The sequence below is a fragment of the Oncorhynchus gorbuscha genome, linkage group LG16 (genome assembly GCF_021184085.1).
Source record: "Oncorhynchus gorbuscha isolate QuinsamMale2020 ecotype Even-year linkage group LG16, OgorEven_v1.0, whole genome shotgun sequence".
Lineage (NCBI taxonomy): Eukaryota > Metazoa > Chordata > Actinopteri > Salmoniformes > Salmonidae > Oncorhynchus > Oncorhynchus gorbuscha.
This window is the reverse complement of record NC_060188.1, coordinates 85126822-85142823: the sequence shown is the minus strand read 5'-3', so window position 1 is coordinate 85142823 and position 16002 is coordinate 85126822. Positions and strand designations below refer to the sequence as shown.

The following is a 16002-nucleotide window of genomic DNA, read 5'->3' as shown; positions in this document are numbered from 1 at the left end:
TGTTTATGGTTAGGTACATTGGTGTTTATGGTTAGGTACATTGATGTTTATGGTTAGGTACATTGATGTTTATGGTTAGGTACACATTGAGGTTTATGGTTAGGTACATTGGTGTTTATGGTTAGGTACATTGATGTTTATGTTAGGTACATTGATGTTTATGGTTAGGTACATTGATGTTTATGGTTAGGTACATTGATGTTTATGGTTAGGTACATTCGTGCAACGTTTGACTTTTTCGAGAATGTGCTTTAGTTAAATCCTCCCCCGTTTGGCGAAGTAGGCTGTGATTCGATGATAAATTAACAGGCACCACATCGATTATATGCAACACTGAACAAGCTAGTTAACCTAGTAATATCAACCATGCGTAGTTAACTAGTGATGCAAGCCTGTGACCAGTGCTTGAGACGCTCAGTGGCGCCAAACACAATTCGCTTAAATCACTTCAAAATGCACCTGCGTGAGAAACGGCTAGAAAGGTACGTTATCTTGTTTGTTTGTCTAACGTTATGTAATTGGCTAGCTAAGCTAGCTATAACCTAAAAACTCTTCTAGCATCATTCAGATCTATTATTTTGCTGCCACAATTTGTAACGGCAATTAGCTATCCAATATAGACAAGTATGTTGATGATAGACACATAGTTAACTAACATTACTAGTCTAGCAAGTTAGCTAGCTAGTTTGTTTGGAACTGTATCAAGTGCTAGCAAGACATTTATGTGTCTTTGGTTTGATTTTCTTTTTCTCAGTTGAGTTTATTGAAATATTTCCAGCCACCGCAGCGAAAGAAAAAGGTGGAGTAGGGACAAGAGTGTCAGGTAAAGAGAGCAGAGAGAAGGAGAGAGCCAGGAGTGGAGACAGAAGGAGAAGAGAGCAGAGAGAAGGAGAGAGCCAGGAGTAGAGACAGAAGGAGAAAAGGAGAAGAGAGCAGAGAGAAGGAGAGAGCCAGGAGTAGAGACAGAAGGAGAAAAGGAGAAGAGAGCAGAGAGAAGGAGAGAGCCAGGAGTAGAGACAGAAGGAGAAAAGGAGAAGAGAGCAGAGAGAAGGATAGAGCCAGGAGTAGAGACAGAAGGAGAAAAGGAGAAGAGAGCAGAGAGAAGGAGAGAGCCAGGAGTAGAGACAGAAGGAGAAAAGGAGAAGAGAGCAGAGGGAAGGAGAGAGCCAGGAGTAGAGACAGAAGGAGAAAAGGAGAAGCAGAGAGAAGGAGAGAGCCAGGAGTGGAGACAGAAGGAGAAAAGGAGAAGAGAGCAGAGGGAAGGAGAGAGCCAGGAGTAGAGACAGAAGGAGAAAAGGAGAAGAGAGCAGAGAGAAGGAGAGAGCCAGGAGTAGAGACAGAAGGAGAAAATGAGAAGAGAGCAGAGAGAAGGAGAGAGCCAGGAGTAGAGACAGAAGGAGAAAAGGAGAAGAGAGCAGAGAGAAGGAGAGAGCCAGGAGTAGAGACAGAAGGAGAAAAGGAGAAGAGAGCAGAGAGAAGGAGAGAGCCAGGAGTAGAGACAGAAGGAGAAAAGGAGAAGAGAGCAGAGAGAAGGAGAGAGCCAGGAGTAGAGACAGAAGGAGAAAGAGCAGAAAGGAGAGAGCCAGGAGTAGAGACAGAAGGAGAGAGCCAGAAGGAGTAGAGACAGAAGGAGAAAATGAGAAGAGAGCAGAGAGAGAGGAAGGAGAGAGCCAGGAGTAGAGACAGAAGGAGAAAAAGGAGAAGAGAGCAGAGGGAAGGAGAGAGCCAGGAGTAGAGACAGAAGGAGAAAAGGAGAAGAGAGCAGAGAGAAGGAGAGAGCCAGGAGTAGAGACAGAAGGAGAAGAGAGCAGAGAGAAGGAGAGAGCCAGGAGAAGAGACAGGAGAAAAGGAGAAGAGAGCAGAGAGAAGGAGAGAGCCAGGAGTGGAGACAGAAGGAGAAAAGGAGAAGAGAGCAGAGAGAAGGAGAGAGCCAGGAGTAGAGACAGAAGGAGAAAAGGAGAAGAGAGCAGAGAGAAGGAGAGAGCCAGGAGTAGAGACAGAAGGAGAAAATGAGAAGAGAGCAGAGAGAAGGAGAGAGCCAGGAGTAGAGACAGAAGGAGAAAAGGAGAAGAGAGCAGAGAGAAGGAGAGAGCCAGGAGTAGAGACAGAAGGAGAAGAGAGCAGACGGAAGGAGAGAGCCAGGAGTAGAGACAGAAGGAGAGAGCCAGAAGGAGAAGAGAGCAGAGGGAAGGAGAGAGCCAGGAGTAGAGAAAGAATGAGAAAAGGAGAAGAGAGCAGAGAGAAGGAGAGAGACAGGAGTAGAGACAGAAGGAGAAGAGAGCAGAGAGAAGGAGAGAGCCAGGAGAAGAGACCGAAGGAGAAAAGGAGAAGAGAGCAGAGAGAAGGAGAGAGCCAGGAGTGGAGACAGAAGGAGAAAAGGAGAAGAGAGCAGAGAGAAGGAGAGAGCCAGGAGTAGAGACAGAAGGAGAAAAGGAGAAGAGAGCAGAGAGAAGGAGAGAGCCAGGAGTAGAGACAGAAGGAGAAAAGGAGAAGAGAGCAGAGAGAAGGAGAGAGACAGGAGTAGAGACAGAAGGAGAAGAGAGCAGAGAGAAGGAGAGAGCCAGGAGTAGAGACAGAAGGAGAAAAGGAGAAGAGAGCAGAGAGAAGGAGAGAGCCAGGAGTAGAGACAGAAGGAGAAAAGGAGAAGAGAGCAGAGAGAAGGAGAGAGCCAGGAGTAGAGACAGAGAGGAGAGAGAGCAGAGAGAAGGAGAGAAGGAGTAGAGAAAGGAGAAGAGAGCAGAGAGAAGGAGAGAGCCAGGAGTAGAGACAGAAGGAGAAAAGGAGAAGAGAGCAGAGAGAAGGAGAGAGCCAGGAGTAGAGACAGAAGGAGAAAAGGAGAAGAGAGCAGAGAGAAGGAGAGAGCCAGGAGTAGAGACAGAAGGAGAAAAGGAGAAGAGAGCAGAGAGAAGGAGAGAGCCAGGAGTAGAGACAGAAGGAGAAAAGGAGAAGAGAGCAGAGAGAAGGAGAGAGCCAGGAGTAGAGACAGAAGGAGAAAAGGAGAGAAGAGCAGAGAAGGAGAGAGCCAGGAGTAGAGACAGAAGGAGAAGAGAGCAGAGAGAAGGAGAGAGCCAGGAGTAGAGACAGAAGGAGAAAAGGAGAAGAGAGCAGAGAGAAGGAGAGAGCCAGGAGTAGAGACAGAAGGAGAAGAGAGCAGAGAGAAGGAGAGAGCCAGGAGTAGAGACAGAAGGAGAAGAGAGCAGAGAGAAGGAGAGAGCCAGGAGTAGAGACAGAAGGAGAAAAGGAGAAGAGAGCAGAGAGAAGGAGAGAGCCAGGAGTAGAGACAGAAGGAGAAAAGGAGAAGAGAGCAGAGAGAAGGAGAGAGCCAGGAGTAGAGACAGAAGGAGAAAGCCAGAAGGAGAAGAGAGCAGAGGGAAGGAGAGAGCCAGGAGTAGAGACAGAAGGAGAAGAGAGCAGACGGAAGGAGAGAGCCAGGAGTAGAGACAGAAGGAGAAGCCAGAGGAGAAGAGAGGAAGGAGAGAGCCAGGAGTAGAGACAGAAGGAGAAAAGGAGAAGAGAGCAGAGAGAAGGAGAGAGCCAGGAGTAGAGACAGAAGGAGAAGAGAGCAGAGAGAAGGAGAGAGCCAGGAGAAGAGAGACAGAAGGAGAAGAGAGCAGAGAGAAGGAGAGAGCCAGGAGTGGAGACCGAAGGAGAAAAGGAGAAGAGAGCAGAGAGAAGGAGAGAGCCAGGAGTAGAGACAGAAGGAGAAAAGGAGAGAAGAGCAGAGAAGGAGAGAGACAGGAGTAGAGACAGAAGGAGAAAATGAGAAGAGAGCAGAGAGAAGGAGCGAGCCAGGAGTAGAGACAGAAGGAGAAAAGGAGAAGAGAGCAGAGAGAAGGAGAGAGCCAGGAGTAGAGACAGAAGGAGAAGAGAGAGACAGAAGGAAGGAGAGAGAGCAGGAGTAGAGACAGAAGGAGAGAGACAGAAGGAGAAGAGAGCAGAGGGAAGGAGAGAGCCAGGAGTAGAGAAAGAATGAGAAAAGAGAAGCAGAGAGAAGGAGAGAGCCAGGAGTAGAGACAGAAGGAGAAAAGGAGAAGAGAGCAGAGAGAAGGAGAGAGCCAGGAGAGAGAGAGAGAAGGAGAAAAGGAGAAGAGAGCAGAGAGAAGGAGAGAGCCAGGAGTAGAGACAGAAGGAGAAAAGGAGAAGAGAGCAGAGAGAAGGAGAGAGCCAGGAGTAGAGACAGAAGGAGAAAGCCAGAGGAGAAGAGAGCAGAGGGAAGGAGAGAGCCAGGAGTAGAGACAGAAGGAGAAAAGGAGAAGAGAGCAGAGAGAAGGAGAGAGACAGGAGTAGAGACAGAAGGAAAAGAGAAGAGAGCAGAGAGAAGGAGAGAGCCAGGAGTAGAGACAGAAGGAGAAAAGGAGAAGAGAGCAGAGAGAAGGAGAGAGCCAGGAGTAGAGACAGAAGGAGAAAAGGAGAAGAGAGCAGAGAGAAGGAGAGAGCCAGGAGTAGAGACAGAAGGAGAAGAGAGCAGAGAGAAGGAGAGAGCCAGGAGTGGAGACAGAAGGAGAAAAGGAGAAGAGAGCAGAGAAGGAGAGAGCCAGGAGTAGAGACAGAAGGAGAAGAGAGCAGAGAGAAGGAGAGAGCCAGGAGTAGAGACAGAAGGAGAAGAGAGCAGAGAGCAGAGGAGGAGAGCCAGGAGTAGAGACAGAAGGAGAAAAGGAGAAGAGAGCAGAGAGAAGGAGAGAGCCAGGAGTAGAGACAGAAGGAGAAAAGGAGAAGAGAGCAGAGAGAAGGAGAGAGACAGGAGTAGAGACAGAAGGAGAAGGAGAGAAGAGAGAGAAGGAGAGAGCCAGGAGTAGAGACAGAAGGAGAAAGAGGAGAGAAGAGAGCAGGAGAGAGACAGAAGGAGAAGAGAGCAGGAGAAGAGAGAGAAGGAGTAGAGACAGAAGGAGAAAAGGAGAGAAGAGCAGAGAAGGAGAGAGCCAGGAGAGAAAGGAGAAGAGAGCAGAGAGAAGGAGAGAGCCAGGAGTAGAGACAGAAGGAGAAAAGAGAGCAGAGAGAAGGAGAGAGCCAGGAGTAGAGACAGGAGAGGAGAAGAGAGCAGAGAGAAGGATAGAGCCAGGAGTAGAGACAGAAGGAGAAAAGAGAGCAGAGAGAAGGAGAGAGCCAGGAGTAGAGACAGAAGGAGAAAATGAGAAGAGAGCAGAGAGAAGGAGCGAGCCAGGAGTAGAGACAGAAGGAGAAAGGGAGAAGAGAGCAGAGAGAAGGAGAGAGCCAGGAGTGGAGAGAGAAGGAGAGAGCCCGGAGTAGAGACAGAAGGAGAAAGGGAGAAGAGAGCAGAGAAGGAGAGAGTCAGGAGTAGAGACAGAAGGAGAAGAGAGCAGAGGGAAGGAGAGAGCCAGGAGTAGAGACAGAAGGAGAAGAGTGCAGAGAGAAGGAGAGAGCCAGGAGTAGAGACAGTAGGAGAAAAGGAGAAGAGAGCAGAGAGAAGGAGAGAGCCAGGAGTGGAGAGAGAAGGAGAGAAGGAGAGAGCCAGAAGGAGAAGAGAGCAGAGGGAAGGAAAGAGCCAGGAGTAGAGACAGAAGGAGAAAGGGAGAAGAGAGCAGAGAGAAGGAGAGAGCCAGGAGTGGAGAGAGAAGGAGAGAAGGAGAGAGCCAGAAGGAGAAGAGAGCAGAGGGAAGGAAAGAGCCAGGAGTAGAGACAGAAGGAGAAAAGGAGAAGAGAGCAGAGAGAAGGAGAGAGCCAGGAGTAGAGACAGAAGGAGAAAAGGAGAAGAGAGCAGAGAGAAGGAGAGAGCCAGGAGTAGAGACAGAAGGAGAAAAGGAGAAGAGAGCAGAGAGAAGGAGAGAGACAGGAGTAGAGACAGAATGAGAAAAGGAGAAGAGAGCAGAGAGAAGGAGAGAGCCAGGAGTAGAGACAGAAGGAGAAAAGGAGAAGAGAGCAGAGAGAAGGAGAGAGCCAGGAGTAGAGACAGAAGGAGAAAAGGAGAAGAGAGCAGAGAGAAGGAGAGAGCCAGGAGTAGAGACAGAAGGAGAAGAGAGCAGAGAGAAGGAGAGAGCCAGGAGTGGAGACAGAAGGAGAAGAGAGCAGAGAGGATAAGAAAGAGGAGTAGATAAAAGGAGAGGAAAGGAGGAGTAACGCCAAGTACACCCCACCGGCAACCCGGATGGGACAACAGACACACACGCACACAGACACACACACAATATTCTCCGATGTTGGTTTGTTTGACAAGCAGTCCTGACCTGACGGTGCCCTCTGAGACGCCGGGCACAGATAGGGTGACGTCCAGGGGTAGCTGGCACTGCCCTCTGAGGACGGTCATCATGCAGAGAGCTTCCACCTCACTGCGGGGGGCGTTGACCGAGGCACAGCCCAGGTAGGTCAGCTTATTGAAGACCACACTGTCCTCGTCTGGGATGGGTGTACTGGGGCTGCACTCCGATGATGACTCATCCCCTGTGGAAGTCAAAGGTCACACAGAGAGGGTCTAGTGAGAGGGAGAGACATCAGATTAACCCTGAATCCAAAATCTAACCGTAGACCCTACCCCTTGGACATTGGATATACAGAATTGATATTTCCACCCAGCCAATCAGAAGACAAGATGAAGCTATTACCGAGGTTCTGGCATCTATCCAATCCTCTCATATCTACAGAAGTGTAGAGGGGCCCATTCAATCCAGCCAGCTGAAGATTATTATTTTGCGTTAAAAAAAACACTCCAGGCCACTCTCGAATGTCTAGAAATAGATAGATTACCATGTGCAAATGATCATGGATCTATATATTTTCCAATATGAGCACTTTTTCTAGACCACAAATAGATTTTGACAAACAAATCCGTAAAAAAATTTATCTGCTGAATTTCGAAACCCCAATATGGCCCTTGAGTCAAAACATTTCCCTACCCCCGGTGTCGGGGTTGATTTGGTATCGTTGCTCCGACTCACCGCGGTACGATCGTTCATTTAGCTCGCTCTCCTGTGCACCTTGTGCGGATTGGACGGGCAGAACCATCTCAACTTTTGGCAGGGTGTTGAGGGGGTCGCTGAGGGGGTCAGGGCACGGTTGGGGCATGGACTGGGTTGGTACTGCTGTGGTGGGCTGGGAAACATGGTCCCCCCCTCCCACCTGGTCTCCGCAGCCACCACCGCCACTGCTCAGAATCTGGTCAGCTACAGACGGGTCCATCAGAACATCCTCCAGCTCCTTCTGCAACTGCTGCTCACTGCCGTTTCCCACAATCTGTCACACACACACACACACACACACACACACACACACACACACACACACACACACACACACACACACACACACACACACACACACACACACACACACAGATGGATGCACGCAAACAGACAGAGAATCCCAGAGGCAGACACACACACAGACACAGACACACACACAGACACAGACACGGTCAGGCGGATGGATGCACGCAAACAGACAGAGAATCCCAGAGGCAGACACACACACAGATGGGAAATACGGCCAAAATACAAGGTTATTATCATTCATCAAGCTTCTTAAGAAACAGTTAATTAACCTCAGTAACCTTTTTCCTCCCCAATTACCTAAATGGCTAGGTTTAACATGTTATACTGAATGGCTAGGTTTAACATGTTATACTGAATGGCTAGGTTTAACATGTTATACTGAATGGCTAGGTTTAACATGTTATACTGAATGGCTAGGTTTAACATGTTATACTGAATGGCTAGGTTTAACATGTTATACTGAATGGCTTTTAACATGTTATACTGAATGGCTAGGTTTAACATGTTATACTGAATGGCTAGGTTTAACATGTTATACTGAATGGCTAGGTTTAACATGTTATACTGAATGGCTAGGTTTAACATGTTATACTGAATGGCTAGGTTTAACATGTTATACTGAATGGCTAGGTTTAACATGTTATACTGAATGGCTAGGTTTAACATGTTATACTGAATGGCTAGGTTTAACATGTTATACTGAATGGCTAGGTTTAACATGTTATACTGAATGGCTAGGTTTAACATGCTATACTGAATGGCTAGATTGACAAGTGATTGACAAGGGAATTATCAAACGGAGGAAGTAACAAGTGATTAGATTAGTATGTGAATTAATTTAGTATTGTGAATCCATTAGATCACTAAAGGTGGGTTAACAAGTGTCTAGATACTACTTCTGGTATGTCTGTTTATAAATTATAGCCTATCGAAGAAGAGAAAGCACATTCTCACTATCTGCAGGTGCCAAGAGCTGACAGACGCTAAGCAAAAGAGGACATTACAGTAACAGAGGGGCACAAAAACTGCAACACCAACTAGTGAAGACTGCAAAGCATAGTCCTCAGCCTACAGCAGAAGCCTAACAGCGCATCACACCCTAAAGTGGCGGACAAGGCTACAAGAGGGGGAACTCATGAGGGGTGACTGGGGGTCTGGCCCGAAAGCCCGGGACTGATAGCTAGAACAAGATCTTGCTCCAGAGCAACTGAGCTAGCTGCTACCTCCTCACAAGACAATCTAGGGCAATCAAATCATTCAACAGCCAATCAAAAACACTTAGAGCCTCACCGAGCACAGACAGTGTAACCACAGAATCACAGCACAGAGAGGGAGAGAGAGAAACTGACCTTAAAGCTGACCCCTTCCTCAGAAATCACCTGCGTAACAAACAACACATTTAGACACAATGTGCTACATACCTCTACCTAGTGGGCTTGGGGAGAAGTGACTAACAGGGAAGTTTTTTTCCCAAATAAATTGTGCTGATTAATAAATATGGTGATGATGTGTACAGTTGGAGTTGAAACTTGTGAGTTTAAATTTTAACATTCCTTAGGCTAGTCTAAATATCTTCTACCTCAACCAAAGGAAATTGAGTAGACTGAGTAGCCTGCCTGTGAATAGCTGGGTATAGTCATTTCAGTAGTCCACTAGCACCACCTGCTGGTGACTTCAACACACTACATTACAAGATGGGTCTGTCCAGAGGCACCAAGTAAAGTAAAACATTTAAGGGGAAACTAACATTAACATAAATGTTAACAAACATATATACGCACACATACACTTATGTCTGTATATTATGTGTGTGTGTGTGTATGTATGTATGTATATGTATGTATGTGTGTGTGTATGTATGTATGTATATGTGTGTATGTGTGTGTGTGTGTGTGTGTGTGTGTGTGTGTGTGTGTGTGTGTGTGTGTGTGTGTGTGTGTGTGTGTGTGTGTGTGTGTGTGTGTGTGTGTGTGTGTGTGTGTGTATATATACAGTGGGGCAAAAAAGTATTTAGTCAGCCACCAATTGTGCAAGTTCTCCCACTTAAAAAGGCCTGTAATGTTCATCATAGGTACACTACAACTATGACAGACAAAATGAGGAAAAAGAATCCAGAAAATCACATTGTAGGATTTTTAATGAATCTATTTGCAAATTATGGTGGAAAATTACAGGCCTCTCTCATCTTTTTAAGTGGGAAAACTTGCACAATTGGTGGCTGACTAAATACTTTTTTGCCCCACTGTACATAGACTCCAGTGTATTCATGTTTATTCACAGTACATCATTGGCCTCCTCTCCTCTTAATGGATATGCTGTACTGACATTGTAAATATAGGCTAATGAAAATGTACTGTAGGCTACTTTTCCCTTTGACAGCGTAAAGTGGTACAGACCTACATGAACAGTAGGGCTGGCACAACTGCTGTATGACCATGTAACCGACAGTTATGGATTAAATAACAGGCATAGCCCCCCCAAAAAACATTATATCTAACCCACCCAAAGAACTGCTAGCTGAAGACGGGATGGCTGGTCATTCGTGCAGTTGAGTCCGTTTCTGCGATAAAACGTGATGAAACTTTGTTGATCCTTGCTGAAACAAGCAAGGTGTTGTAGCAAACGATGAATTGAATGGGCTTGGAACATGTAACTTTGACTAGTAAACTCATAGGTACACTCGCAATAGCCGCCTGCTATTGTGATGCAATCATTTCCATGGTAATGGAGAATTTCATTTCATTTTAACTGATGTGGCTCATGCAATGGAATGTATATTTTGTAATGTCAGTTGAGTGGTGCATTTGCAGTAGCTCGTGAGGGACTTAGGGGCCAAGACAAAATCTATTCAGCCTCCTGAGGTTGAAGAGGCGCTGCTGTTGCACCTTCTTCACCACACCGTCTGTGTGAAGTGACCATTTCAAGTTGTCACTGATGTGCATGCAGAGGACTTGTGGAATAATCTCCAAAACTCTCAAATGTGATGATTTGGTCCCTCTAGGGCAATTCAGACAGCTCATTTTTATTTATCCGTTATTTTACCAGGTGAGTTGACTGAGAACACGTTCTCATTTACAGCAAAGACCTGGGGAATAGTTACAGGGGAGAGGAGGGGGATGAATGAGCCAATTGTAAACTGGGGATGATTAAAACCTGTTAAAGATAGGGCTGACTACTGCCCCCTTTGGAAGAATTGCGTGCCCATAGTAAACAGAAACAAAAACCTGTCCAAAATTGCTAATATATGCATATAATAATTATTATTGAATAGAAAACACTCTAAAGCTTCTAAAACAGTTTAAATTATGTCTGTATGTAAAGCAGAACTCTCAGGGCAGCCATTCTCCCAAACTCTCTCTTGTCATCAGAAAAGTTGGCCCAACTTTGACGTCATCGCACCCACCCTTCCCAAGCAGCTAAAGACCTGGGAACAGTTTCTATGTCTTCAGCGCGATGTCTGCTTTCAATGGGGCTTGTCATTGTGAGAATCGCGCGCCCACGAGAGGGCCAGATTGGGAATTTAGCCAGGACAGCCAGGGGTTAAAACCCCTACTCTTATGATAAGTACCATGGGATATTTAGTGTCCACAGAGAGTCAGGACACCAGGGTTAAAACCCCTACTCTTATGATAAGTACCATGGGATATTTAGTGTCCACAGAGTCAGGACACCAGGGTTAACAACCCTTCTCTTATGATAAGTACCATGGGATCTTTAGTGTCCACAGAGTCAGGACACCAGGGTTAAAACCCTACTCTTATGATAAGTACCATGGGATATTTAGTGTCCACAGAGTCAGGACACCAGGGTTAACAACCCTACTCTTATGATAAGTACCATGGGATATTTAGTGTCCACAGAGAGTCAGGACACCAGGGTTAACAACCCTACTCTTATGATAAGTACCATGGGATCTTTAGTGTCCACAGTGAGTCAGGACACCAGGGTTAACACCTCTACTCTTATGATAAGTACCATGGGATCGTTAGTGTCCACAGAGTCAGGACACCAGGGTTAACAACCCTACTCTTATGATAAGTACCATGGGATCGTTAGTGTCCACAGTGAGTCAGGACACCCGTTTAACGTCCCATCTGAAAGACAGCACCCTACACCGTGCAATGTGCCCACTCACTTATAGTGTATTGATGTGTATAGTTTTGTTATTACAGGGCTCATATGTCAAAGAGACTTTCGTCTCAGCATGACTCCTTGTCAAAATAAATGTTACATTCAAAAACCTCCATCACTGCATTGCTTAGGCCTACACCACCTACCCAGGAAGTTCAGATCTACAGTGCAAACATCACAGGGTTAGGTAGGGACACAGGGCCAAGGAAGTAACCTGGTCCCAGATCTGTTAGTGCATGTCTACTCCACTTGTTATTGTCAATGTTTGGCATGACAATTTTCATAAAGAGTTGGAGAGCAGCAACAGACTGGCATCCAGGCTAAAGGTGAAAGGTTGTGAGTGAATTAGATCCGGGCACGTTAGAGTTCTGTCCACTCACCTAGGTACTCTTTCTTTTGTCTTACCTTCAGTCCTGTCTTTTCGTCATCACTACCGTTATTAATGGAGGAGCCTGGGGTGTCGTCCCCCAGCCGCGACACCAGCACAAAGTCCTCACTGTTCAAGGTGGACACTGAGTCGGACGACACGCTAATTTTCCCCACCAAGGCCTTGTCATCCATGACAGCTAAACCAAGCCAGACGCATGAATGGAGGGGAAATGAGTAAAATCACCTAGAAAGGAAAAGGAAAAACAAAAATAAAAGTAATGATGAAATGAGGCCAATATTGTGAATAGCATTTATTATTTAACCTCAAGAAAAAACAGTAGGGAAAGTATCAAGAACTCTTACAGGGAGCATTGAGGTTGAGCTTGTGCAGTTACACATAAGCACCAGATGGTGGCAACAGTGAGCTAGTTCTTTTGTTGAAATAAGAGGAAAAGGACAGTTAGGGAGAGAAGGAAGGATAAAGGCAGAAAGAGGGAAGTGGATGAGAACTGGAGAAAGAAAGCAGAGAGAGGGAAGAAAATAAGATCCATATTTTGCATTGAAAGTTGAGTCATTCATTTCAGTAAAGTATAATATAAAACTTGTCATCTGCAAAGTAAGAGAACGCAAGGTAAAGTTTTAGCCATGGTGCTGCAAAATCAAGTCTCATACAATACAAAGCCAATGTGTGTGTGGATGAGGGATGTAAGCCTGGACATGGGCGGGGCACACCTCTAGGTACACTTGTCAGAAACATCCCCTCCATCACAGTAGTTTTTATTTTACCTTTACTTAACTAGGCAAGTCAGTTAAGAAAAAAAATATTATTTTCAATGATGGCCTAGGAACAGTGGGTTAACTGCCTGTTCAGGGGCGGAACGACAGATTTGTACCTTGTCAGCTCGGGAATTAGTGACCTTTCGGTTACTAGTCCAACGCTCTAACCACTAGGCTACCCTGTCCTAATGCAGGACTGTTCAAAAGCAGCAGCAATGTGGAATACTATTCGAGAAGGTCCTGATAGATGTTTTCATTTATCGGTGTGGTTAACAAAAAAGACCTACAGTACCAGTCAAAAGTTTACTATTTTCTACATTGTAGAATAATAGTGAAGACATCAAAACTATGAAATAACACATATGGAATGTATTTTATATTTGAGATTCTTCAAAGTAGCCACCCTTTGGCTGACTTGCCTAGTTAAATTAATGTTAAATTTGCCTTGATGACAGCTTTGCACATCCTTGACATTCCCTCAACCAGCTTCTTGACGTAGTCACCTGAATGCATTTAAATAAACAGGGCTGCGGTATGACCGTATTACCGCCACACCGGCGGTCACCAGTCATAAAGGCACTTCAATTCCACATGACCATTTAGCCACGGTAATTAGGCTTCTCCGAGCTCTGATGCTGCTGATGGTCATTAGTAGCCTACCAAACTGGCTAACTGCCTGATACTCAGCACACTATTGTCCCTCTAATGACTCTGACATCAATGCAAATGTAATCTAAATCTAAATCAAAGAAAGCTCATGTTGCATAACATTTCTATAGGCTATGTAATTGCGGGAGAAAACAGAGTGATGGCCTCTTAAAAAGAGGAGAATTCTATCAGCTAGGCTAGGCCTACTATAGTTATTTCTCAACTTTCCTAATATGAAGCACATTGCTTACATTTACAACAGGAGTATAGCCTACCTGGCTGGCATGAAAATAAACCACGGGGAAAAGCGGCCTCCTTTTGCTATTTCAGTGCATAGATGACATGTATTGTTTTCCCCTGCTTCGATACAGGTGCTTGATAATGGTCCATTCTAAATCAAAACAAATGTCACATACATTATTTAGTATATTTAAAGACAAGATTAAATCAAGAATAGTTTGATGGGTGACAATTTCAGCCTATCACTTGTGAATTGTATATTATCACTTGTGAATGATGCCCAACATAAGAAACAATGCCTTTTTTCCGACTTGTTTCGAATCATAGTCGCACACCTCACGTAGCCTTGCCCATAGGCCTATATGTTTTAATAAGGTTTGTATCACAACTAAAGTGGCCAAATAATTTCTTAAAATTGAGCACATGAATCCGCTTTACAAGGGTATAGAGCCTAACTGGCAGACATAAGCAGCATGTGAGTTTCAAGTTTGGGGAAGATAATTGTCACCATAAATATGCACCGTTATAATAAAAGCATTACATGCATTATTGCATTTTGCAGTCACTTTTGATAATGGTGTTTTCCTGCTGATGGAACATTCCTACTTTGAAGAATCTCAGGCAGCATGTTGCCTAGTGGTGAGAGCGTTGGGCCAATAACCGGAAGGTTGCTAGATCAAATCCCCGAGCTGACAAGGTAAAAATCTGTCGTTCTGCCCCTGAACAAGGCAGTTAAACCCACTGTTTCTAGGCAGTCATTGAAAATAAGAATTTGTTCTTAACTGACTTGCAGAGTTAAATAAAAGGTCATTTTTATATATTTTTTAAATATCAAATATATTTGGATTGTTTGACATATTTTTGGTTACTACATGATTCCACGTGTTATTTAATAGTTTTGATGTCTTCACTATTATTCTATAATGTAGAAAATAGTACAAATAAAGAAAAACTCTTGAATGAGTAGGTGTGTCCAAACTTTTGACTGGTACTGTATGTGTGCTCTCTAAGGTCAGTCAGTGAACGCCGTAATGGGAAAACTGCCAGAGCACAACAACATTTACAAATGGCACCTTTTGCATTCTACTATTACAACTCTCAACAGCAGAAAGTTGAAAGCCTGAATGAGTTCCTAAAAAAAAAGTGTATTTATTTTTAAGTCGGGACCCGCAGTCTGTATTGATCCGGTTCTGGGTCCGGACCGCGGTCCGTATTGATCTGGTTCTGGGTCCGGACCGCGGTCCGTATTGTTCCGGTTCTGGGTCCGGACCGCGGTCCGTATTGATCCGGTTCTGGGTCCGGACCGCGGTCCGCACTTGCGTGACGTATTGTTGTCTCTACCTTCTTGCCCTTTGTAGTGTTCTCTGTGCCCAACCATGTTTGTGCCCCGTTTTGTGCTGCTACCATGTTGTGCTGCTGCCATGTGTTGCTATCATGTTATTGTTGTGTTGCTACCAGGCTGTTGTCATCTTAGGTCTCTCTTTATGTAGTGTTGTCTCTCTTGTCGTGATGTGTGTTTTGTCCTATATTTTTAACACCCCATCACATGATCCCTCTGACACCCCATCACAACAGGGCTGTGACTGTAATACCTAAGCTAACCAATACAAATATTTACTTTACCAGCAAGGAATTATTGCCCCAAATATATTCAAACACTTGGCCTACATACATATTTGCCAGCAAATTAGCAAGTCACACAACTTAACTACCACTTTCAAAGATCCCCAGTGAACTGAACCACATTCCTCTGAGTCTGGTAGCTAATGAAGGCCTAATGAAAGCCATGTGATGTTTGAAAGGAGCCTTTTCTCACACAGCCTGCCAGGTTATCATGGCTGCCGATTTCTCTAGCAGGAAGAGGGGAGGAGGTAGAGAGAGAGATGCCAGCTACACGTAAAGGAGAATGGAGGGGAAACAGAGCAGAGAAAGAGAAGGGATGTAACAGGAAGAAAAGCGCACCAGAAGGTTTTGGCGGAGGGTCAAGACCCATACAGCAAGCTATACCTGGATCCTTCCCAACAATGGAGGAATAAGAGGAACAAACATGGGAGCAGTTCACACAAAGGCAACGGCTCGGAGCTTTACAATATGTCAATAACACAATCAAATCCAACACGGGGCAATTCCATGGTAACAGAGTGACACTGACACTTTAAAATGTATGTCAAACAAAAAACAATGATTGCGAAGTTAAACCAACCATATAACTCTATACACAAGGACTACATTGAACAATTCCCACAAAAACACATTTACTGAAAGAACAGTGCAGATGCAAAGTATTTCAACTGAATGACGGCACAAACTGCACAAACCATCATTCTGGATTCAACAGCTGACATGAAAGTAAAGCATGGTTGGGGTTTTTATCCTGAGCTGTTGAGACTCCTTTCTTGAATTTAGCCAAATTTGACACAGCTTTGGTTTTCTAGGACAGCTAGGGAGCTGGTCATATGGCATTTTAGGGCCATCATGTCACATGACCTCGCTTTTAACCTTTATTTTGAGCCTTTCCAGAAATTAGAATTACACCAACAATGAAAGCAATTGTCTGAGGATGGTGCTGGACCATCTGATATAAAAAGTCAAAGGGAACAGATTGTCACAAGTC

At 45.0% G+C, this 16002-nt stretch overlaps 1 protein-coding gene across 1 annotated transcript in view; it reads right to left on the bottom strand.

Annotated features, from left to right (window-relative positions):
• LOC123999278 (rab GTPase-activating protein 1-like) overlaps window positions 1–16002 on the bottom strand; it is a 168881-nt gene that overhangs the window by 149096 nt on the left and 3783 nt on the right. Inside the window, 3 exon segments of the mRNA XM_046304873.1 lie at window positions 6183–6396; window positions 6891–7185; window positions 11760–11967. Coding sequence (XP_046160829.1) covers window positions 6183–6396; window positions 6891–7185; window positions 11760–11915 — 665 coding nt within the window. The 5' untranslated portion in view covers window positions 11916–11967.